We start from the raw sequence: 24,092 nt of genomic DNA on the forward strand, positions 1-24,092 counted from the left end.
GACCATTACATCAATATATTTTTATCATGTTTTTGTTAAATTTAAGCATAAGTGCCAGTTTTTACAACATTGTAGCTTTATGTGCGCATAGGCACCAAATATATTGGTACAGGATAATACGTTCCCCATCATTCACGCATGGATTCTGAAGTTCCGCTGTTACGATACCCGTCGTTACGATGTTAAGATAAATATTCATTACTTACTTATAAAAAAAACGTATACTATTATAAAATATAGGTTTAGAAGATAACACAGTAATATATTATTTTACGAACAAATCTTTTTTAAACCTACTTTATTAATTATTTGTATTTTTCATAGCTTTTTCTAAGAATTTAAGGGCAGCTTGATGAATTTTTTGATCCAGCTTATCTATAAGTAACAATACAACTTATTTAAGACTTATCTTATTTTAAAATATATATCTAGTAAGTGTAACTAGGTAACTGTACTTACAAATTTTATGCTTTCCTTGTACTGGAAACTTAATTGGTAATGAATAAGCATTTTCACAAATAAAAACGTATGGACTATCACTTTCTCCACTTGGATAAACTTTTTTATATTCTTCTTGAGGTAAAACATCAATGACTGTTACACAACCTAATAAACAACTAGTTGGATAACTCTCAGGAAAGTTAATTTTTTCTGAAAAATATTAGCAATATTAATTCTAAGACATATATCTAAATAGAAATTCCTTTTTTTTATTCATAGATTTAATTTGTACTAACCATTTTTGAGAATGCGGTAAAATTGTTCTACATTCGAAATTTCGTCTGCAGTTGGTGATTTAGATGCTGAAGCAATCCATAGTCTTCCTCTGTGCGGTGTGTACCATGATCGACCTTCATGACTGTAATATTAATGAAATATTGAAAACCATTTTCTATTTTTTTATATATTTTAAAAGTTACATTGTACTAAATCTTACATTTTTATTCCAGCAACTAATAAAGATGCATAAGGTTGATGCATACTTAAACATGAACCTGTATCAGACATTTCTAAATATTCTTTGTCTTGAATAACATTTTTCATTTTAGAAGGAATGGTGACTTTCGTAGCATGTGGTTCATATTCATTTGATTCAATGTACTGTGGAACAATGATTCAGTAACAGCAACTAGACTTTTATTATTAGTACGTATAAAATTTTATCAATAATACTCTTACTATTGGGCGATCAAATTCTATATCTGGGCAGACATTGGGGCTTTCACTTTCACTAAATGACATTAGTTCAGAAATGACTTCAAACTGGTCATCGAACTCATCAAAGTCATTAATTGGATTTTCTTCAATTACTTCTCTACCTGTGAAGTCAAAAGTAACATTCACTCTCCTATTCAGACGTGATACATGTTTTTGTGCATCCATATCTTTCTCTAATTGTTGTAATTTTTCCCGGTTCTTAGCTGTTAACCAGATGTTATTTGTCTGATAATAGTCACATTCATCGTCAATTACTTTTGTACATTGTGAACTGCAAATTAATACAATTACTAAACTTTCTTAAGAAAATACAGATTACACAATATGTACCCATTGCGATCATATTCAAGAAGCTTGTCTCTCTGTTTGAGCGATTCTTCCAAATCTTTAATAGGTTTTTGATTCATTAACTTCTTATATAAATGTTCAGCTTGTTTAGTATTGCTAGAAAGAATTGTTTGTTCTTTTGGAGAACATACAAGTTCTCCACAGAAGAAGCATGGACCAGCTCCTTCTTGTGTACAAACTATTTTGCCACAGTTGAGGCAGTTATTAATCAACAAATGCTTTTTTGCTTCACAATCACATTTATGTCTACCTAACAAAATATTTCCATATTATTTTCTTAAAAAATTTTTACAATTATTGTTTATGAACATGTAATCTACCTGGTAATAAAATTGTTGTTCTGTCTTTGCCTTCTTGTGAATATAAATTAACAAATTTAGTTTTTTTCTTTTCTACTTTTTGAATTTTTAGATTTTCCTGTGGCTAAATCAACAATGTCCAATCAATTATTATATAATTCAAAAAGATAACATAATATATTAATATACTTGTCTGTTTTCTTGCTTTTCTTTCCCTTTCATTTTGCCTTTCTTCTTATCGTGCTGCCTTTTTGTTATATTATCTGTATCATTAATTTTCTTATATCCACCCTGATCTTTGTTTGATGCTAAAATAACAATAAAATTAAAAGGAAGTATTAAATACCTTATCAATTAATGCAAACATTAAAAATATAAACCTTGACGTCTTTTTAATTCAGCAATAAATTTTCTATGCTTTACATTACTATAATCTAGTAAACATTGAAAATATTCATCCAGATCCCTTTCATTTTGCATTTGCATGACACACCTGAATAATAAATAATCATATGGTATTAATTTATTTATTTTATTATTTTCGAATTAATTTCCTTACTCTACTATACCATCCGGGACAGGAAACTCTAAAAATTGAGACAGATTCTTGTGTATCCATTGTTCCATTTTTGTTAAATTATTGAAATAGCGATTTTAAAATATTAAAGCTAAAATAATTCAATTTGAAGATTAATGTAAGGTTATGTTTGAGTTGGAATCTATTTTAGATTTTATATTAACAGTAAAAATAGTTTTTTTTATATCTAAGATGTACAGATTTAAAGGACAAGGCAGACAAAACAGTCGAGCAGTATGAAGAATAATAATCACAGAAGGATGTGAAGAAGTGATCACAACACTAACTGTGGTGGCGGATATACTAACAAACCCGAACAATTTTGTTTTATAAGATTTTTTTTACGCAAATATGAGCACGTTGCAAGATATGCACATTAGAGTTTTATTTTCAGAATATGGTTCTACTTAGGAGTTAAGGTTCTTATTGGTCAATTTGCGTAATAAAATTTGCTTTTATGAAAGCTGCAAAGTGTTTATATGTTACTCTGTAACACCGTCCTTTAGATCCATTGCATGATGCTACAGTTTCCAATCTATATAATTCTGTCTTTATTTCGTAGTTTCGAAATGTTGGCTAATCTGATTCATTTGAACTCACTCCGTTTTCATGAAAGTGACTATTATAATTCCCTGCCCCTTTGTACGGAAATTGTAATTTATTTACAATTTTTACGTAAAAGTTAAACTATAGTGCAAAAAAATAACAGACTGCGTAAAAAACCAAATGTTGGTGTTGCATTTTTTATACTATATTTTTGAAAATACAGTAGAAAAAAGTGTAGATTCTAACTTGAACAAGACCAATTTTAATTTAGTCAAGTAAGTTATCATCTTTATATTTTCATACTTTAAATATAAAGTACTTTTTCCAAAATTACAAGATAACCCAAATTTTAATTAAAAAAAAAATTAACATTTTAGTAGATGGTTCTGCTATCTAATCGCTTTCTGAAACTACAAAATGTTGTATTTGATTTGAATATTCGAGATCTAAGATAGTATGCACAATAATTTTCTCCTAACACAGATATAACTTCATTGCGTAAATAAATAGTATTATACGTACCTACTTACATTTTAAATTAAAGGGCCGTTGTTTTCGTTAAAAAATTATATCTTGTAGGAAACAGGAGGTACAATTTAAATAATCGTTCGATTAGACGAGTAAAATCGGTTAAGTTGATTATAAGACAGCGTAATAAGAAATGTGAAGATTAATAGTTGTATCGTTAATTTATTATGACAAGTTGAAATTAATGATTTGTGCTAAAATTGAATTTTCTTATGTGCTCGTGTCGAGGCGCTTAAAAAATTTGCGTAGGCTAACGTAAGACCTTCAGGACATTTAACAAACGGATCTTCCTGCAGTTAAATTTGCATACTCGGTCATTTGTATGTGATACAGAGTCACATATTCGCGCATACACGAGTCGGATCTCGATTTCTGCCAGTGTTATATAATAATTACTGCACTACGATCGACATCGTTTCGTTTTACGCGTCCATTATAACCTATCCACGTGTTCGGTAATTGTACGAAGAGTCTTGTATCGTAGACATGCAATTTTAATTCTCATTTGAATTTTTTTTCGAATTTAATGCGAAGGTTCTTTTGGGCAAAACTTCTCCGTAGAAATAAAAATAATTACTTCCTCGAAGATGTAAAGTTTATGAAATTTAATTTGTAATTTGTAATTTAGATTCCTCTTCTTTAATTGCTGCGGCGCTCTATGTCGATGTGTTGATATTTTTTGTATCACGGTATTTGCTTAACGATAATTGTAAGCGTATAAGAGTAATATTGTTTTCTATTGATAATCGTTACATCAATAAAGCAGTAACTCAATGATTAAAATCCCGGTAAATGACGAGACACATTTTAAACTGTTCGGAAGTTATAATAAAATCGTTTTCAACATATAATTTGAATATAGGTTCTAATCAGTCTGCAAAACAGGTCAATTAAGTTTGATTTGATACCTATATTGAAACCAATTATTGATCATTTTACCCCGATTAACTATTAACATTTAACGATTTCTAACCCAAAAATAATATGATCTGTATGCACTCTGTAGCGAACTACGCGCTTGCTTTAATTAGCAATGTTACTTGTTCGTTTGACGGTATAACATTGCCCGAAAGCTCAGTTTCGTTTTTGAAGCTCGCCTTGACACGATCCGTAACACTAACAACAAGAGATATTGCGCTTCGGTGCAGCTGTGCGCACTTGAGCCAAGACGATGCAAATAGGTCACTTCACGAATTGTTCCATTAAGATAGATCACAATACATCGTAATTTGATTATTAAAGAGGATGCGTCGAGAAATATTGCCACCGCTAATCGAATTTGAAATGGTTCATCGTTCAAGGGAAATCGAAAAACACATTGAGACGCGCATATTAAACGCAAGCGTAATTTATATTTTTATTGCACAGCATATTCGTTTCAAATGGAGACGTTTAATAATTTCATAGATCGCTGAAGATACAAGGGTGGATTGGTTTGTCTATTTAAAAAAATCGTACGAAGTGTTGCAAGAATATTTGTGTAAAAAGTTTGAAGTATTCGATGGAATATTTTTGAGATGTCGCTGCAACGTGTCTGTGTCCCTTTCTGAACAAGTTATAGCAATTTCCTGTACGAGACATTATGAAAACGTTGCAGAAAGATTTCTAAAATATTCCTGAAATGTATTATTACTATTCTATTATTATATCGTTCTGAATAATTCCCACTAGGTATTGGGTAAATTTATTTTTAAATAAATTCATCGAAATGGACTTCCTTCGTTTTTTTTCGTCTCTCGAAAGTGTGCGATCGTAGTTACGGTATGGCTAGAACGTCTTCAAAATATTTTTAATAAAATATTGCACACATATATCGCTATAATATTTCGAGCTACACGAGTTGTGAAAGATTATTGCTAATTTTCAGGCGCAAAATCCCGTAAAAGATTTAGTCGTCGATGAGCGATTAAAAAAAAAAAACATCGCATGTCATTTACCCCACTAAATTCGTCCTAGATAGTATCCAAAATTAAATTTACGAAGTATGAAAGTGATTTTAAGATCTTTGCGTCTAATAACCGGAAAATGAAACTTTATTACAGTATTACGTTCATTCTTTTGATCCAGACAAATTTGACACAACCTGTTTGCCATATTAACAGTTTCAGAAGTAATCATCGTTACATCTACGGGTGAGCATTGGTCTAATTTCTAACACCGAGTGTTGCGAACAGACTATGGACGTTAAGCTTTGATACTTTCAATCGACAAAAAGACATAACACGCTATTTAACGAAATAAACTTGAAATAACCTTCAATAGTAGAGGTAAGTATCAAAATATCGTATCGTATTAAATTAATTTAAAGCATAATTTCGTACGTCGTTAATATTGTGATACATTGTATACAAAGAGACGTATCTTCAATCTTTTTTAATTTAAACATGTATAAAATATAGGATAGTTGACGAACAAACAGCACTTATCAATACGTTATTAGGTCAATTGCCATGTTAGACGATAAAGGGTTTCTATACGTACAATGAACTTTCTATGCCTATCATTTCGCATCATGATCATTTAATGATTATTTTCAATCGACGGTTCCATTAGGTCGGATGCCGTTGAAAGCCGCCTGCATTATTCGCACGTACAATGCTCAAATTATGCTGTAATAAAGTCTAAATGATATCAACAGATTCACAGTTTCTTCTGTGTCCTTTTGATCATCTTTCTCAGAGTCAGCATCACCATGCACGAATTCGTTTTATTAGGCTGTACGTTCGACAGAAGAAGTTCAACGAGCATCGTTCAAAGTTACGGGCAGTTTCGTTCGATATTTAAATGTCGAGCATCGGGAAAATTTTTGTAATACGTCGGATGTTCTCGAGAAACTTGTCTTAAGACGTAGAGTGTAACACGAAATTTGATTTAGTAACGTTCAAGAAAGGAGCAGAAATTCATATCGAACAGTGAGTTATAAAATTAAAGAACACTTACGCTTTGCGTAATACGCTTTCTGCGACTTGTTACTTATTTATCCGTAATCAGGATACTATAAACATTACATAGAAAGCAAACATAGTTTGATAACACTTATCTTATCAGTTTCGCCCGATATGATCGATGGAGAATTCAATCGGGATAAAGTGCAAGATAAATTGTTTCCGACGTGTTTAGAAATCGCTATAAAAAAAAAAATATATATATATACATATATCGTTTGAGATTTGTATCTGTATTATTCGTTTGCTCGGAATGAAATCAGATACAGTATAATAATAATTATGACAAAGCATTGTTATCTGTGCTCCGAAACAAAGTCATTAGGTAAGATGGAAATATTGTAGATGTCAGAATATTTAGCTAAATAATATTGTAATAATTTTTCATCAAAATAATGCTTTTTTTTTTTTGAAGGGAAACCGTCTCGTCAAAAATTCGAATGGTTAAAAAAGTTTACATTTATTTTATACTGCAGGCAGTCTCATTATGTAAAATTCGCAAGGTCGCGTCATCGTCATCGATCGAAATACAGTCGTGAGTCGTTCAGTGGAACGCGATATCGTATTTATTAGCGTTGTTAGACTTTTTTCTTATTTTCTTTTAGTTGCTCATTGACGAGAGAACGAATAGCTGGAACTGATTAGTTCGCTCCTTGGCTTTAATGTTATCGATGTTGACGTTGCGAATCGCAATTGGTATCCACTAGAGAAACTAAACGCTGTAACCAACGTGTTAAAGGAATATGTTGAATAATAGGAGCTCGCGAAAACGCATGAATTGTAATTTGAGACTCCACGTTGTACTAATTTAGCTTGCAAATGCGAATTACCTGCACGATTATTGATTAAGACATTTTCCCGATCGAACGTGCAATGAAAAACATATTTCAATCTGTGCTCTGTGTATTGAATTTTAGAAAAATATTTAATTTAATTTTAATCGGTACTCTTTGAAACAGAAGGGAAGTCTATTTATAGATATAATATTTATTTCGTTTAAATATTTTATAGACATTCTGTAACGCGTGTAATATTATCGTAACTTCGGTAGACTTACGTAGTTCGATTAAATATCTTATTGAAATTGATATAGAAAGCTTTTATTGGATACTTTATAACAGTATTTTTACCAGCAAAGGGACAGATTAGAGATGATTTTTTTAATTCGTCAAAGGCAAGTTATCCTACAATTTACCTGCATACTGCATTTTTCCTTTTACAACTTTCTATGCACGTTCCACCAACGCCTACGTAAATAGTAAACCTGCATTAGCAATATACGCATTCAATTAGCATTAGTCAGCATACGTAGCACAACAATCATTGGATGTTTTATGAGCTGGGACAATTTTTTTGCATCGTATCTTTTGAATGATAAGTAAAGTAGCAAAGTGTTCATTCAATGGTGTGCAAGATATAGTTTTTAACGTACGAAGTGAATATGCAATTATTATAATTATTTTAAATGACTTTTTCAGTTCATTCAACTTTTAATTTAGTATTAATCATTTAACGTTTGTAATAGAAACTAGAAGTACACTTCCAGGTACGCGATGACGATACGTATTTTCAAAGTTGCCGCCGTACGTGAATTTTGACCAATCGCACGTGCTGGACACAGGGTGCAGTGAGAGGCGCGAAGTTTGCCGTACTATTCGAAAGTACACGAAGTTTGTCGAAGAAATCCGATCGCGTATGCAACTCGGCACAGTCGACCGGCGAACTTCGTCGCGATAACGCGTTTTGTGTTTTTCGTGAACGGTGCTGCACGTTGGATTTTGGTGTCGTTTGTGTTCTCTCTTCTGTTTACCGATTAGTGTCAATATCAGTGTACATCAAGAATATGTATATTTGAGCCAGCTTGGTAGAAGTCGACGATCAACGAAACTTGAAACTTCTCACCTGTTTTGCATACCATAACGACTTGTCATCTAGACGCACTTACGTAAGTCTCATAACTTCGATCATACCTTACTTATTATACATTATCGATACGAATATCAGAATATACCGTCCGAAAGGCTGACGATCCCTTATATGTACGTAAGACAGTTTCGTTGCGATCAACGGTAAAGATTCAAGTGGCCGGTATCGATAATCGAATCGTCACGTTGGCGACGTGCTATTGCGCGCTTTCTCGTAGTCGGTGGATCGATCGAATCGTTCGCAATCTATAAAACTATACGATCCGCAAACAATGTATCGCCAGTGACAGTTTTTCGCTCCAGATTCGTCCAATACTTGTCAAACGTTGTCGCGAATAATGTGAACGTAAGTCGAGAAGTTAACGCAAAGGTGAGCGATACACGTATACATACGTACGAAACAGTGTAAGGACGAAAATGCACTTGGCGATCAATGAAATGAAACTTCCGCATAGGTATTTCATTGTCGTCTAATGTATCGATGTAAAATACGATCGAATGTATTTTCACTTTTCGATATCGCGAGTCATACCTCGAAGTGGGTACATTTTAGCGATAAAAATCGCTTATCGTCGCGTCATTCGTTAATCCGGTATCTTTGTTTTAGCGTGTATTCGATTACATCGAATGTCGTAAAGATAATGGTTAGAACGAGAAACAAAAGAAGTTCACGAATAGAAAAAGATTGCGCGTGCGACTGACTGTTTCTTTTTTAACGTAGCTTTTACTTCACTCGATAGCGTTAACGTAATGTAATTCGGGGCGATAAGTTCGAAACGGTCCGCGGTAGTCGAAATAGAATAGGCGTAGACAAACGGTTTCTTGATCGTGTCTTTTTCGTGGACGAGAGATACGTGTCCACCATGGCACGGCGTAACTCATGCACGATCATTTCAAGCTGCGATTCACTGACCTACATGACGCGTATAATTTAACCGGACACGGTTTCGGGTTCGGTTGATCTTCATGACCTTTTTAACTCAATTCTGGGATCCGTTTCTTCATTACGTTTCATCGAGTCACGTGTAAACAATCAACGGTTATTTTTATCACGACCGTTACTGTCGCATTTTCTACGTTTGCCGCGCTGTCGGAAGTGCACGGAAAACTTGCTACGAGCATACGACACCTGACACATCGGGACGTTAAACGTTCTCCTTTCTGTACTTCAGCATTTTAATCCACGATCATTTGCATCGTTTCGAAGAAATTGTAGCATCGAATCGATACGAATATAGATAGTCTCAGACTTACGACAAAGTTTCTCTTAACTCGAATTCATCGTTATTACATACAAGATACGTAACATCTGTTCCTTTTTTTCTCATAATTGTTATAAATCTATTCACGAATTCTTCCCTCGTCGTTAAAAATAGTAGAGATCGTTTTCTTTTCCATTCTTTTTGTTTCGTCAATTTTACTTCGATTTTCAAGTCTACTATTTATCGTTCTATCGCTCTTTCGATTACCAGACAATACGGATAGAAGAATTCCTTGGAAAAACCTCGAGCAGCTCAAGAATTCACTCGTACACGTATATGTGTACAATTATACGTATACGTGTATAAATGTAGCGCTATATTTAGCCACTGACGTTGACACAAATTTACCGACCGATGACAATGTTATAATACGACGATACTTTATTTTTATTTACCTTTTTACGATCGTAAGTGCGAGTGGTCACAAGTAGTCAGAAACTACCGTGTTCGATGCCCAAGGCACCGATGATCACCGTGTATTCGTCGTTCTTCGTCGTCTCTGCGAACCCGAACCGATTATTTCGAAACGATCGTTCCCTCAGATCGAAAAAATCCGACTTTCAAGGAACTCGTACGAGCGTGTACGCAATATTTGTCCTCCCTATCAATTTCGAAGGGAACTTATCGCGTATTAATACAATATTCCATATATTTTTTTTTTTCCTTGTAAATTTTACATTTTACGATAAAAGGTATCTTTGGTCGCAAACGAGCAAACGAATGACCTCGAACGTTCGTACGAACGAGAATATCTTGACGTAACCTACTTCGCGCGATGGAACACATTTTCGAGAGAATTGTTTGGGAATTCGTTGTCGATCGCGACCCCCGTCGAAGAGAACTATTAAGTTTCTATTTTTACACGCCACGAAGGTTCTCAGCCGCGACGCGAGAACGTTCTCGCGAGCTTCCTAAAATTTTTCCATCGGTTCCTTTCCCCATTTTTTCCTCGAACGCGAGAATTTTCTCGTCTGGATAAAAACTCGACCAACGTGCACCGCGAACGTTTGAAATTTTGTTCCTTTTGTCTTTGCGCGCCGTACGTTTCGCGCTCGGGTCGACGCTTAGGGATCGCGATAACAAATAAAACAAGCCAGTTTTCGTGGTTGAGAATCTCTGGCATACGTGACTTGGGCTCGTGGCACGAGTTACCGCGAAATAACCGCCGCAAGGAACACGTTTAAGGATGTGTGTTCATAGATTTTACGATTGCAACTTCCAAGCAATGCACGGAAGTCCCAATCGATACTTCCATAATTACCGGAGAACACGAAGGGACCGTAAGGTAGGTACCGCGTGGAAAAAGAACCGACGGTTGCAAAGTTCAAAGTCGTTTCTCCGTCTTTTCGCGAAACTCAAGAGGGTGGAACGTACCTCGGGTCGCCGGTGACCCACGCCGTTCGGGACAACATTTTCTTCTAACGTCGCGGAGTCGAGTTATTAGTCGACTGATCGTAATCGTGCGATTACCAATCGTTGAAAGAAGAAGCTACTTTACGGGAAATTACTTCAACATTTACTTCAGCCTCTTCGTTATCAATTCAAGGATCGATTATTGTATTATTATCGAACAATAAAGATATAAACATGTTACACAAGTGGGTGGTACGCGTTGGAAGAATTAGGCGCGTTGTGGTACCGGACATAATATCGCACATTGTGTCGTTTTTTTCTTCGACAATAACATATTTATTAACGTTGTAGGCAAACGAAGGAACGCACAAATTTCGTACAAATGGGGAAATTAAATTCTAGTTTAATCTTACGCGATACCATAGTAAACGAAACTCCGTCGAGTCGCGATACTACGAATTGAAAATTTCAAACACGTTTTTCTCGAAATTATTCCTCTTCAACGTATTGATAGAGTATCTTGAGAAACCAGTATTCCGATTTGGGGGATTCCGTTGTTTCTTAACAGAAGAAAAAAAAAACAGTGTCCATAGTATAGAATTATGTGAAGAAAGTTACGAGATCAGCTCGTTCGCGCGTTCTTGTCTACGACTCTGACGCAACTTGCGTAAAAAGAATATTATGTATGTATTTCCTAGGAAGAAACCCTCGTGAGGCATCTCCTTGTACGCGAGTTAGCACGCCTCGTTCTTTCCAACGAGTAGTGCGTTCGTTCGCACAATGGAGGCAATACATATCACCTGGGAAGCAAGCGGCTGAAGCATATCGTCGAAGAACATAATAAAGAGGCACTAAAGAGCCGAGCGTAATGAAGAAACGGTTGAACGGAATTTCACAATTATCTTCGTCGATTACGACACCTTGAGACACATATTTTCGTTGGTTGTGGATGAAATCTAAAAGAAAGCGCGCGGTTCTCAGTACCTCGATGCACTCCGCTAATTATATACATTACGCATATAGGAACAGCAATATTTTTATTCTTTTGTTTCAAATCTGTTCAAGAGTGATCAAAATTACTAAAAATATTATTGTAACTGTACACATATAAATCGTTTGCGTTCTGAAACGTTTTAAGGATATTGTAAGATGTTTTTAGAAAAAACAAACAGGATGTTAAAATAGTATGCATTGTAATAGTATTTCGATGATTTTAGAATCATACTTTTTCGTTTCGAAGAGTATCTTAAAATCGAATCAAAGTTGTACTTGATCAATTTCTGCATCATCTTTTATTTCTATTACAAATTTTTATATATCCGAAGTTCTATGATTCTTACACTTTTTGAAGTTTCTAGCGTTTATTAGGTATTTATCGACGGCGCTTATTTAAAGAAAGTATCCCGTGGAAGTATCCGTCTAACGTTTAAAAAAAAAAGCGGGAAAATTGAAGGAAAAAGCCACTGTTCGTTGATAACAGAAATTATTTACCGATGTCGCAGAATATGCGATGGTTCTTTGGCTTTCGTCCAAAAACACGGATTCTACAGGATTCACGAAAGTATTTTTAGGATCTCGGTCGATCGGACGAGATTGCACAATAAATCTTCGAGCTACGAAAAGTTCATCTTTTGAACGTTCGCTTCGAATAAAGTGAATAAAATACGCGATTGTGCGACTACTGTTTCTTTTTCCTAAACGCGCATTAGTTCGTTATTTTCCGTACAATGATTGGTCGAGTTGTCGGAGAAACTACTCGAAATGCACGTTTGCTTTTGAAGTGGGTAATAATTTTAAGTATCTCGCTTACAAACCACTCTGATAATCAGTAACGCAACAAATATTCTGTGAAACTCAATGACCATCGATATGAGAACAGTGGTTAAGATTTATCGGCCAGAATTTCAGTTTTGCGTGTCGCGTAACTGGAACGACCTTTTGTCAATGTCCAACGCTATAGATTCTATGCAAAGATCTCGTGCAAAGTTCTCAAGTAGATATAGGCAGACCATTCTGACCGAGTTTCTTCCAATTGGACGGCCACACGAACACATCAGACGCGAAGTTGTTTAACTTGTATAATCAGCTTTGAATCAACTTGTACAAATTTCGATTGTTTCACAAACGTTTGATTGCGAAACATTTCGATTATTCGACAAAAGTCTAATAAGATTTCGTTGCTTGTTGCACCGAAACAAATATCAAGATTATTAGTAAAACCAATTCGTTCTTCTTGGATAAATTTTCTTTTTTTTATAATATCTGATATATTATATTTTTAGGCTACGTATTATTTTTTATATAATTCTAAAGGTGAAATTGGGTGGTCGAAGATATTAAATAAAAAATGATTAAATTCTAAATAATAGATCTTAAGTATGAAATATTGTAATTCGATTCTTCCTAGGTCTGCTTATTTTTGTAATATTTATGTTTTTGCAAACTTTTAATTACGCTATTTGAAATCGGTATCGGTATTTGAGATCGAGAACGTTTCAATACGATAATGATTATGCAAGTATTCGTAATATTCGTTGCGACGAAAATCTACATATTCCGTTATGTAATAAATAAGTATACGAAAAGTCTAGTCAGGTACGAAAGGCAGATGAGTTAATGGTTCGATGTAAATTAGTCGCAAATTAACTTGACTTTGTCCAAATTGTCCTTTCGTTTAAACTGGGGAACAGTCTCGAAATGATGTTGAATTAAGCTGTCAAGATACGGCCATTAATACTGCTGGAAAAAGCATCTCAATTTTAAATCTCCCCAAGCGACTCGCGGAACGAAGTATCGCGCTCTTCTCAGACTTACGAGGCACGCAAAGGTGAAAACCTGGAGAATGCTATGGAATTGCTTTCTCGAAAGGAAATCGATCTGAGAATTCCTTTGTGAAACACTTACCGGTTCGTATCATTTTTATCGACTCCTCACATTTCGAATTTTCGCGATAAAAATACGGTAGAAATTTCTTTTGGGTAGGAAAAGAATCTATACGAAACGCGAAAATCGCGTGGAAAATTTTTTTTAGAAAATAATTACTCGCTCTCCGGTGTAGAGATTTTCAAGAATTATTGTCAAGTATCAGCAGGGCGTTCCACGGGTGTTCTGCCTCATCACTTCACTCGTTATTCATCGATTTCTTGTTTGTCGTTCGAGGCATTCATAAACGTGCAAACCACATGTGGAGGCTGACGAGGATTACTACAGACCGATGCAATTGCAACAGGCATCGTAAACACAGTACACGGCTAACGACTTGGTTTTACATCGCTATTGTTCTCCTCTTCTATGGTGATTTCAACCAGGGACTAAAAACTAAAATTATTTCAGTAAAAAAATCCAAAAGAAAGAATCAAAATTGAAATAATATCGAAACCAAGATAAATACGTACGGATGTAATCTTTGTGCAACTTCTGAAAATTGATATACAGTACGCTCGGTGTGGACGTAATATTATACATATATAACATTTATGAATATAATTGTACGCAATGTAAAGGTTATACAGGAGAAATGGATTGCAAAAGAAGAAACGTTGTGCGCGAGAATATTTTATAATATAAATACCAATATTTTCGTACGTCTGTTTCTATTTCTGCACAATACAATAACGATATAGCGAGGAGTATAAAAAACAAATGGTCGAAAACGTTTCAATAACATTGAAGTTCGAAGAGAATGTTTATTGTAAAACTTAAGAATATTTTTTTCATTGGTTATACGTGTTGAATTCATCCCCATTTGGTGGTCATCGATAAAGAAACAGTATACTTCATCGCAGTCGGAGTAGCGCGTGAAACATTTTTTTTTTTTTTAGTTAATGGAGCACAGTGACCTTCTCTGCAATTAGTATCGTGTGAACAAAACTCAAACATTGAAACTGTTATCGTGCTTGAGAGAAAATTCGATATTGATTTCACGGAAACTGAGATCGCGATTGGTTTCGGAGTTCTTCTTGTATTCTCGTCGACGTTTGTTTGATTCGATTCAAGATAGTTTAGCTTTAGAGATAAGGCGTTCTAAAATAAATTGTCGAGGATTGTTCAACCATTGTGATGCAAGTTCATCGACGAGTTCCAGATCAGAAACGAACTGCGAGTGCAGTGAGCTAATTGAACTAATTGCGTTCGTTAGTCATTCCTCGTAAGCACGTGATACTTCTCCTCGTCTCATAGAGGACGTAAATATATTCTTCTAGCGAAAAACATCCGTGAAATATTCAACGGTGATTTCTGTGAATCTTTAAAGCTTCACAGAATAATCTGAAACAAGAAACATATTTTTTCAGTTGCGATAACTCGAGCGTAGAATGCGAAACTATCCTCCAAAGTTTCCCTATCATCCGAACGGAATTGTTTCTCACGAGATCGTTTTCTGTACCGTTCCCTGAAAGAAACAATAACCCAGAGACGACAATAATTTACGTCACGCGTATTTTCGCTGCGCGAACATGTGGCACAACTAATTATTCTGGCTCGAGGATTTGTTTCATTTCGCCTGCCGTAAGAACAAGACGCTCGAAGAAGGGAAATCAGGGTACGAGTAGAATGTAATTTTCATTTGTGAGTTAAATCCTGTTCAATCGTCTGTACAAATTTTTCCATGTCGATTTACCTCGATTTTTCATCGTTCATTATTCGTAGGATACGAAGTCTTTCGAGACCGACAGTAAGTGTAATTGTTAATTGTTTCAATTAAACGCTGCGCGAAAAAAGAAAGTTTCCAGCGCGCGGAAAGTAACGAACGGATAAAAGAGTAGCGTTTGTCGAATAAAAGAGAAAAGCGATCGTCGAGCAGCGCAATCGCGCGAATTGTGCTAACGCTGAGAAAGAAAAACATGGTCGTGCAGAGAATTACGTGTGTGTCGGTAATTAAGATGCATCATCGAGCAGCGTGTATTACGTAAACGATGTACCGTTCTCTATTTTCGTAATCTAGGATTAAATGACTACGTTAACTGGGTTAACAGGACCATGTGTTTCGCGTAACGCGCGAAATCTCGAGGAATAACGGGTCGATTAATTGCTTTTAATCGTGGTTGAGTACGGTTAAATTACCGTGAAACTTTTCGGGGAAATCAGTATCGTTTTGTTCACGGTACTGATGAATTGTACACGATTGCACGATGGTGAATCGATTGAAAGAGCAAGAAGACTCTTTAACGACGTGTTCGTAATTGAAAAATTGTAAGAACGAGCAAACGTGGTTCATAATTGTGAACAATTTCCTCCCTTTTGGTCTCGAGCGGGTTTAACGGCAGATGTACACCGTTTCCGAGTTCAACGGATTAACCTACGACTTCATCCTGCAACCATTGGTGCGCAATAATGTTAAATTGGACGAGTTCGCGGGTCGTTCGATTTGAACCGGCAATTGTCGTAACGAGACAGCACAGTACGCGTACGTTCACAATTATATTGGAAAATATAACTCGAAATTGTTTCTCTCTTATCCATCTTCGTTGGTTGATACGCTTTATTCCTTTCACGATACGAGTAACGCGTCGAAATAGTTAGCGCGGTCCAAGGTTGAGATCCATCGAATTGGTTTGCTCGACCAGTTTGCTTAATTTTATTTATTATTTCGTCATGACAGATAACTATTGCTAGTTACGATAGATAACTACAAAGCCGAGACCATTCGAATAATTAATATTTTAATATTTGAGTATACGAATATCGGTATTCGATTATGATTACTCGAATATTCGAGCGATCAAATATCATTGAGTATTTAAATAAATAGTCGGGAAGTATACACGTAGTAGTTTTTCTTTATCAAAGTGGAAATATTTGATAGAAAGAGAATTATAACTTTAAAGAATTTGATTTATATTTCGCATCGCGCTATCTAAATAATAATAATATTCAAATGTCTAATCAGTGCTCAAAGTATTCGAGTAAAATTCGAGCAGTCGAGTATTTAAATTATATTTCCTGAATATTTAAATCACTGACGAATTTGAAAATGTAATGTTATTGGAAGTTATATAATATTAAACATTCTTTTTTTTATTATCAACTGTGAGAGGAAGACGATCCGATAAAATTGCGTGACTTAATCGTGTATGTCCGATTAATTTTCTCGAATCGATCAGAAACGCGATCCCCTAATTACCTTGGACGATAAAATAAACGAAACTCAATGAACGAAATTTGTTTGTCCACACTTATATTGTACAACCATTTCTTGCTAGTCGGATCAACTTCCTGTAAACATCAGTTTCCATCGAATCGAGTGTACGTAATACGTTAAAAATAAATTCGGACTTTATTCCCGATACTCGATACTTTCGGTGCAACTAATAGATTCAATTACTCACACTCTATATACATATTTACAATTAAAACCACTTAGTCAAATTAGACGCGTCTTGATTACAAATAGCCTAAGAAAACAGCTACGGAAAGTGAAAAGAGAAAGTTCGGAGAATTTTTACCGAGTTTAAATTTATCGTCAATAATCTTCATTCCTCTGCAGAATTTACATTCGAGGGTAAATAACATTTTTTAAAACGAGCCAAAGGATAACCAACAAGTTGTCGAATAAAAGAATAATAGAGTACGTTTTTATATTTTCAGCTCGAGGCAAATGCTAAGAGGATGATGACCAGAGATCGGTGAACCTCGTTGACGAGGCGTCTCAATTTCATGCCGTTCCCGAGATAAAACTCGAAGAAACTTGCAGAGGAAACGAGGGTGAATCATGTCACAATCGAGGCGTCCCACTGTTTCCATATACAACTATCCGGAACATTTGAATCCGTTCAACGACGAGATTACCAATAATCAACCTCAGATATACCGCGAGGGGAAAACGAAAGAAACGAAGCACAAATTTTGGACGTTCGGCAGAACCAGAAAGAAGAGATCGAACAGTTTCTCCATCAAGTCTACCTGGTAAAGATTTCCCATTAAGAATTGTTTCTGCGCGATTCGTTCGGCTCTGGAAAACAAGAAAATTGTATCACTCTCTAATATCAGAATTTTCGTCGATTTTTCGGAATCAGGAATCACATTTTGGTATTCGAGTCTCTGCTTCGAAACTTATTGTTAGACCTTTTATTGCTAGTGCCTTTTAAATTGATCCAACTCGCTTGAACAATACGCATAACTCGCCGAGCCTACTATTGGGTTGTTCGGAAAGTCATTTCGTTTTTTTTGGTGAAAATGAAACACGATTTTTTTTAGAGTGTACGAACATTTTATTAAATTATATATTCTACATTTTGGAAAACGAAATTTCGTTTTTTTTGGTGAAAATGAAACACGATTTTTTTGGAGTGTGTAAATACTTTATTAAATTATATATTCTCAATTTTGGAAAACGAAATGACTTTCCGAACAACTCAATAGTTCGTATCTCATCGATATTTTTTTCAAACGTTACTGAACATTTTTTTTGCACGTTGTTAGAGCTGACGATACAAAAGAACGCGTCGTAACAATATAAACTACGAGCGACGTTGAATACAAATATTCATACTGTCGGAATAGGTTTATATCCTTTCTAATAACGAACTCGAGTCGCGCGGACTTGGCAGAGTGCCTCCATATAATTATTTGTGGCACCTATGCGAAACTGTGCGAGCTCGCAACTCGCTGGGATGCGTAGCGCCGCCACTGTGAGGCTGTAATTAAATCTTCCGCGTGTTGGTACGAAAGCAGTCCCGGATTTCAACTTGGAATTTTCAATATAAACTTTTCCATTGCACACGATAGAGTTGCGATGCTCGTGGAAACCTGTATGAAAAAATATTTATATGGAATTTTCAATATAAACTTTTCCATTGCACCCGATAGAGTTGCGATGCTCGTGGGAACCTCTATGAAGAAACATTTTATATATTGTACGAGCGATTTATGCGATCTCGTTTGAAAAAGATTCGACTATGGATTATCCGCGATCTTAAACTTAAACGAACTTAACACAGAAAGAAATAATTGTAGAAGTGTATAAAGGATAGGGACGTAAAGGAATTTATGAATAATAGGGTACATTGCAACGACGTGAAATTCATGTAGGAAAGAATGTTCGCTTCGATCGTCAGGTGTCTTCATCTGTATCGAGACGTTTCACCGAGTTTGAAAGTAAATTGGGAATGATGCGTCCGCAAGTTTGTTGAACTTGAACTTACTAGTAAAAGCCGAACGCACACGTGAATTGAATGCAGCGTGTATACCTGCGTTTGGCCGTCATCCAAACTTCGTAAATAACACGAACCTAACGTACCAGACAATCGACGTCAGGTTGAGTTTCATCCGAAAGGTTTGCACGATTTCTATTTGAAGAAACGATCGCGCGCGTCTTTACTGCGTAATGGCTGGCTTGAAAATTGTTCTGCGGTATTCCTGTACTTGTTACGGTCTACTTTACGTTTGAATATTATTCGATCCATTTTTTATTTTAAACGATCGAAGCACAAATGTTTATCGTTTTTGTAGACAAATTCGTTTTTCGACTGCAGTTGAACGAAAAATTGAAAACACCCGGTTATTGCACTGTACTATTCGATTGTAAAGTGAACATTCTTAATTGAATGTCAAGTTATGAACGAACCAGTTGACACGTACGATAAAATGCCTTTGTTAATTGTTAATACGTATACGCCTGAAGGAGTTACCGATTGTAGAGAAATTATAAGCACAATGCCTCTCAAAGCTCTTAGAGTCTCCAATATTCTCTTCTCGAGCTTGAAGTTATAAGTAAATCGAAGTTCAAACTTTTGATGAGCTTTTCAAGGCTTTTGCATTGGATATCTTCTCGTAATACGATCATCGATCCTTCGATCAAAATACCTATCATTGTTCTTCCGTTTGATCCAATTTTGGACAATAGGTAGATTCTCCACAGCTTGGAATATTTTGCGAGCACGAAGTGTCCTGAAATGCTAGAAATCTTAGAATGCTTTTCAAACGTGCTAATCTTCAAGTGTCCATTTGTATTTGTCGGATATTATGTGTCAATATTTGGTTAATATCTCTACACGAAAGGTCGAGAAAGACGCGTCACCAGAACTATAAATCATTTGAAGATAGCCTGCTGACCCACAGACGCGTAGATACTGTAGATAGTTCTTTTCTTCTGTTGTATGCGAGCTACCTATATATCATTTAGCGAGTACAACAATTGTGTTGGAGTAGATTTGCATAGAACACCGATGTTTGTCATATCGACCCCTCCGCTTTTTCAAAAATGACGTTTTTGTATCTGTTCCGGTGCTTCGAACCTTCTAATGACCGCTTGTAGGAATTCTAGAAAATTTTCTTAAATATTCCCGGTGAAATCTCGATTTTGATTCGCAAAGAAACGCCGCTCCTCGTTGTATTTACATTAGAAAGAAACAGTTCCGGTCTGATTGTTCACCGAAACTGACTTCGGCAAAGTTGATAATGAACGCGTACATTTTACTCTTAATTTTAATTATAGCGCTCAGAATAATTATGTTATCGTTCGGAATACACTTATGAGTCATGTTTCAATTCTTGGCTATTGGATAACGATAAAAGATTCTTTTCATCATTTTTCACCTCGAAAGTTATTCTGCCTTTCACACTTCGAGGTCATTTTTATGATTTTTAAACGGGACATTATGTTGTTCTAAATAAAAAAAATTAAAAATAGTGAAGAGTGCAAGTTAAATAATTTGTTCTGATTTTAGAACCTCATATGGACGAGATTATTAGAAAAATAAATTGACGTTTCGTCTTGATTGATTTACAAGGGTGATCAAACAGTTTCGATCTCTTTGAAAATTTGCAGGCGTGCAGGGAACCTGAAGAGATGTACCGGGCAATTTTTTTTTATCGGTTACAATTCGTTTCTTTAGGGCGAAGACACCTCTTAAAGGTAGATACACAGTTGTATTTATTCTATTTACTATACGTTTTTAAAATTATAACGGATAATTGAAATTAGTTGAAATAGAACGAAATTCTCCACCGCCATTATTTTAAAACATTTTCAATTTTCTATCGCGTTAAGAAGAATGTATGCAATTTTATGATAACATGTTAAATGTATCGGATAATGCGGTATATGCACCGTTGCACTTTGAACAATGTATTATCAGTAATTAAATACATTTTGTAATACATTTTCAATGACGTGAAAAAAAAATTATAAAAAATGACGGAAGCAAAAATATTTATCTAAGTATTGCCAATTAATTAGTAAACTTTGACGAAACATTGCTAAACTTTATTATTGTTGACTAGAATATAATACGATTGTACGTGATTTTTATTACGTAAACGAAAAATATTGTATCAGTTTAATTGAACACTTTTATAAATCACAGAGAACTATTCAAATTTTCGCGATATCGCCGATTTCAATAACCTTGAAGTATGTTCAAGTGGAGCGGTTATGATCGTTTCGGAGCAAATAGTAATGGTTTGGGTCAGGTTTATGAACAAGGCAATTGAAATTGGTGAGGTTATTACTACACATTGTAAGTACAGTCTTGGACAGAATTAAATGGACAGGTTCAGCAATTAATAAAAAGTCAACGAACGATCTTAATAAATCAAAACTTTATCGAATACTTGAATCGATGAAGGACGATTTAATGAAATCGTAATATCGATTCCGATGACTTATACACCAAAAATTTTATCGTTTAACTAGAACTAGCTACATTGACCAATTTCTCTAAAAGTCACATCTCACCTTTCCAATAATGTTAAAATTTTCTTTATCCAGTTCAGGACCGAAGACATTCGTTTCCCATTCCGAGAGAAGAAACTGAAAGGATATCTCACACCTGGACTTCGTAATCCGATATGCTGAGGTTGCTCGAGCGTTTCGCTGACCATGAATCAGTCCTCGAAGTTTATCTCCGCGCAGAAACGAACCGTGAAGGAAGGCTCTCATTGTCTCCGCGACTTGTCCTGATAATTTGTCAAAGCGTTGTTCGCCGATGGTTCGCCCCTCCTGGCTGTTCGTTACCCTTTGTTCGGATCGGGTCTTATCTTTGAATTGCATTAACGGCATCCGTGTGTTGTAATCACTGAGCGACGGTGACGTTTCCTCGGGCATAAAGTCTCGATCCCCTCATCATAAATCTGCTCACTTTCTTGCGACACCGATCGGATAAAATAAGAAAATGGTATTCTTGACGTCAGCCGATCTTGATATACGCGTGACGACGCGTCCATTCGACCGCTACGTTTGTTATTCATTCTCTTCGTTACCTGTGTAGACTCGAATCGTTGATCAATACGGTGTCGTTGAGATTTTTACATCGACACTCGAACCATACCCCCGGCTAGCGGGAATAGTTCTTTTGCTCGTAGTAAACATAGTACTTACATTCGACCAAATACCGTTCCTTGTCCGAATAACGATGAATCGTTAACGATGAACGAAAAGTGGAAATATTAAGAAAATATTAAGCGCGATGTTGTCAGTATTTATGTGGGATTCGAGAACAATTAAGTTGTTTCATTTTCTCGTAATTGGCAATGGTGATTAACATCTCTTGTAAACACGTTCTGAATCCACGAGGTGATTATTGTAAAAATTTTCAAAGCTTGAGAACCTATGAAAATTTAAGCGAGACCTGTGTACTTTACCTAAACGCTTGTGCTTACGGTTGCCATATATTAGACACTGTACATCGGGATAATTGTAAACTATTAGTCATTGAGCCACGATTTATTTTCTCGATGGTTTATACACGTGTGTATCTTTGCGGACATTTTTTGCAAGATTTCATTGGAGGATAAAATAAACGTTGTCTTAGTCCACTTGAGAAAATTAACTGCGGGATATTGTGGGTTAAGAGCGTAGCGACGTGCAGAGTCCTATCATCTTGTACAGCGTATAAATGTGACACAGATCTCTCAACGCGCTTGAATATTAAGCGAGAGTGACACAATTATTGTTTGACGCGCGTCAAAAGTAGTAATTTATTCGTCTTCTTTTTTTTCTAACTGTTTTAATCGTTTCCTTTACAGGAGTGGACTGTTCGGCAAACGGAAGGACGAAAAGTCAGACGCGCAAGAAAACAGGTCCACGATTACTACAGGTGAGATTACTCTTTCGAGAACTTATTAACAGATCTAATGAAAAGTGAGAATTGAAACTACTAAGTGATTCCAATTTAATCAACAGTTTCATCGACCTACAAAAGAGAGCCGTGCACCAAACCTGTGACACCTGCGCGACCAACGAAGGATCAACAGGAGTTTGACGAAGCTCTTGGTACTTTGGCGAGAAGAAGAAAGTATACCTTGGACAATTCATCGAGATACGGCTCGAGTTTAACAGTGAACGGTGATCCGGCGAGGATCTACGATGGGAGCCCACAGGAAACGACTGCGTCCATCATGGGTGATCTTACCCCGAAACCACCGGCCAGGAGGTGGGTGAAATTGAACAGGATATCAGATTGAAACTTTATCGTTTTTACGAGAACTTTGTCACAACGTCTTTGACGAAAAATAGTAAAATAGAAAAAGAAAATTTCTTAACAAGAGTAAATGTAACCTCGTTTAAAGTAATGGAAATTGAAAACGGTTGAATTTATGTCTCCAACTTTGAAAGCACTCTCAACATTAATCACTCGTATTGATTTTTTATCAGATTTGGCCAGGTAAGTCCAAAACCAAATAATAAGATACCACCGTTGGACTTTGAGAATAAAGCGCCAAAGGAGAACGGAAGTGTAACTCTTCGCGACAAGACACAGGAGAGAACGCCCATTCCCCCTTTGTAAGCACTCGTGTTTCTTGCAGTGTCGGTTTGTCGAAATGCTTTGCATTAAAAAGTTCGATTTTCCAGGCGTAGATTCGGTAACCGATCGTCACAAAGGACGAACGCCGCGAGTACTTTGGATTCCGAAGAGGAAGCGAACCGGTCGGGTGACGCTACGTTTTGCGACGAAAACGAGAACGTTCCTGAGGATTATGCCTTCAAGAGGTTCACTCAGGACGCCGTCAGAAAATCCAATCTCTCTATAAACAGCTGCGTTTCTGTTGGTAGTACGATGAGTGCGTACGGTCGAAAAAAACGGAGAGCACCGCAGCCACCACGCCGTGTAGAAAAGTTGGAAACCAGTGAGGTGAGTGTACGATTTTTTTTT

General features: G+C 35.9%; 2 protein-coding genes across 8 annotated transcripts in view; one reads left to right on the forward strand and one right to left on the reverse strand.

Moving 5' to 3' along the window:
* LOC143154762 (activating signal cointegrator 1) lies at positions 1-22,009 on the reverse strand. 7 transcript variants are annotated; one of them, XM_076326708.1, is made up of 11 exons: positions 2,751-2,922; positions 2,425-2,452; positions 2,246-2,358; positions 2,055-2,173; positions 1,887-1,989; positions 1,549-1,816; positions 1,180-1,489; positions 938-1,101; positions 738-859; positions 460-651; positions 1-375 (listed from the first exon to the last, which is right to left on the reverse strand). In XM_076326708.1, exons 3-11 carry the CDS (start codon positions 2,349-2,351, stop codon positions 302-304), a joined length of 1,458 nt encoding a protein of 485 aa, XP_076182823.1. In that variant the 5' UTR covers positions 2,352-2,358; positions 2,425-2,452; positions 2,751-2,922; the 3' UTR covers positions 1-301. The 7 variants fall into 7 exon arrangements, with proteins under 7 accessions (XP_076182823.1, XP_076182821.1, XP_076182822.1 ...); XM_076326706.1 differs by having other exon boundaries at positions 2,425-2,533; XM_076326707.1 differs by having other exon boundaries at positions 2,730-2,922.
* LOC143154761 (uncharacterized) overlaps positions 8,149-24,092 on the forward strand; it is a 17,489-nt gene continuing 1,545 nt past the window's right edge. The window contains exons 1-6 of the mRNA XM_076326701.1: positions 8,149-8,406; positions 17,587-17,904; positions 22,966-23,036; positions 23,123-23,372; positions 23,594-23,722; positions 23,792-24,071. Coding sequence (XP_076182816.1) covers positions 17,711-17,904; positions 22,966-23,036; positions 23,123-23,372; positions 23,594-23,722; positions 23,792-24,071 — 924 coding nt within the window. The 5' untranslated portion in view covers positions 8,149-8,406; positions 17,587-17,710. The remainder of the gene's footprint in view (positions 8,407-17,586; positions 17,905-22,965; positions 23,037-23,122; positions 23,373-23,593; positions 23,723-23,791; positions 24,072-24,092) is intronic.

Source organism: Ptiloglossa arizonensis, chromosome 2 (assembly GCF_051014685.1).
Source record: "Ptiloglossa arizonensis isolate GNS036 chromosome 2, iyPtiAriz1_principal, whole genome shotgun sequence".
Lineage (NCBI taxonomy): Eukaryota > Metazoa > Arthropoda > Insecta > Hymenoptera > Colletidae > Ptiloglossa > Ptiloglossa arizonensis.

What these genes read in the sequence shown, in the direction of transcription:
- LOC143154762 (XM_076326702.1), bottom strand. Translation starts at nt 21,822, where the DNA reads ATGGTCAGCGAAACGCTCGAGCAACCTCAGCATATCGGATTACGAAGT. An exon ending in ATTTTAACATTATTGGAAAG is followed by an intron (nt 2,359 to 21,676) that starts GTGAGATGTGAC and finishes TTTATTATTCAG; the next exon opens with GTGTGTCATGCAAATGCAAA. An exon ending in ACAAGGAAAGCATAAAATTT is followed by an intron (nt 376 to 459) that starts GTAAGTACAGTT and finishes TGTTACTTATAG; the next exon opens with ATAAGCTGGATCAAAAAATT.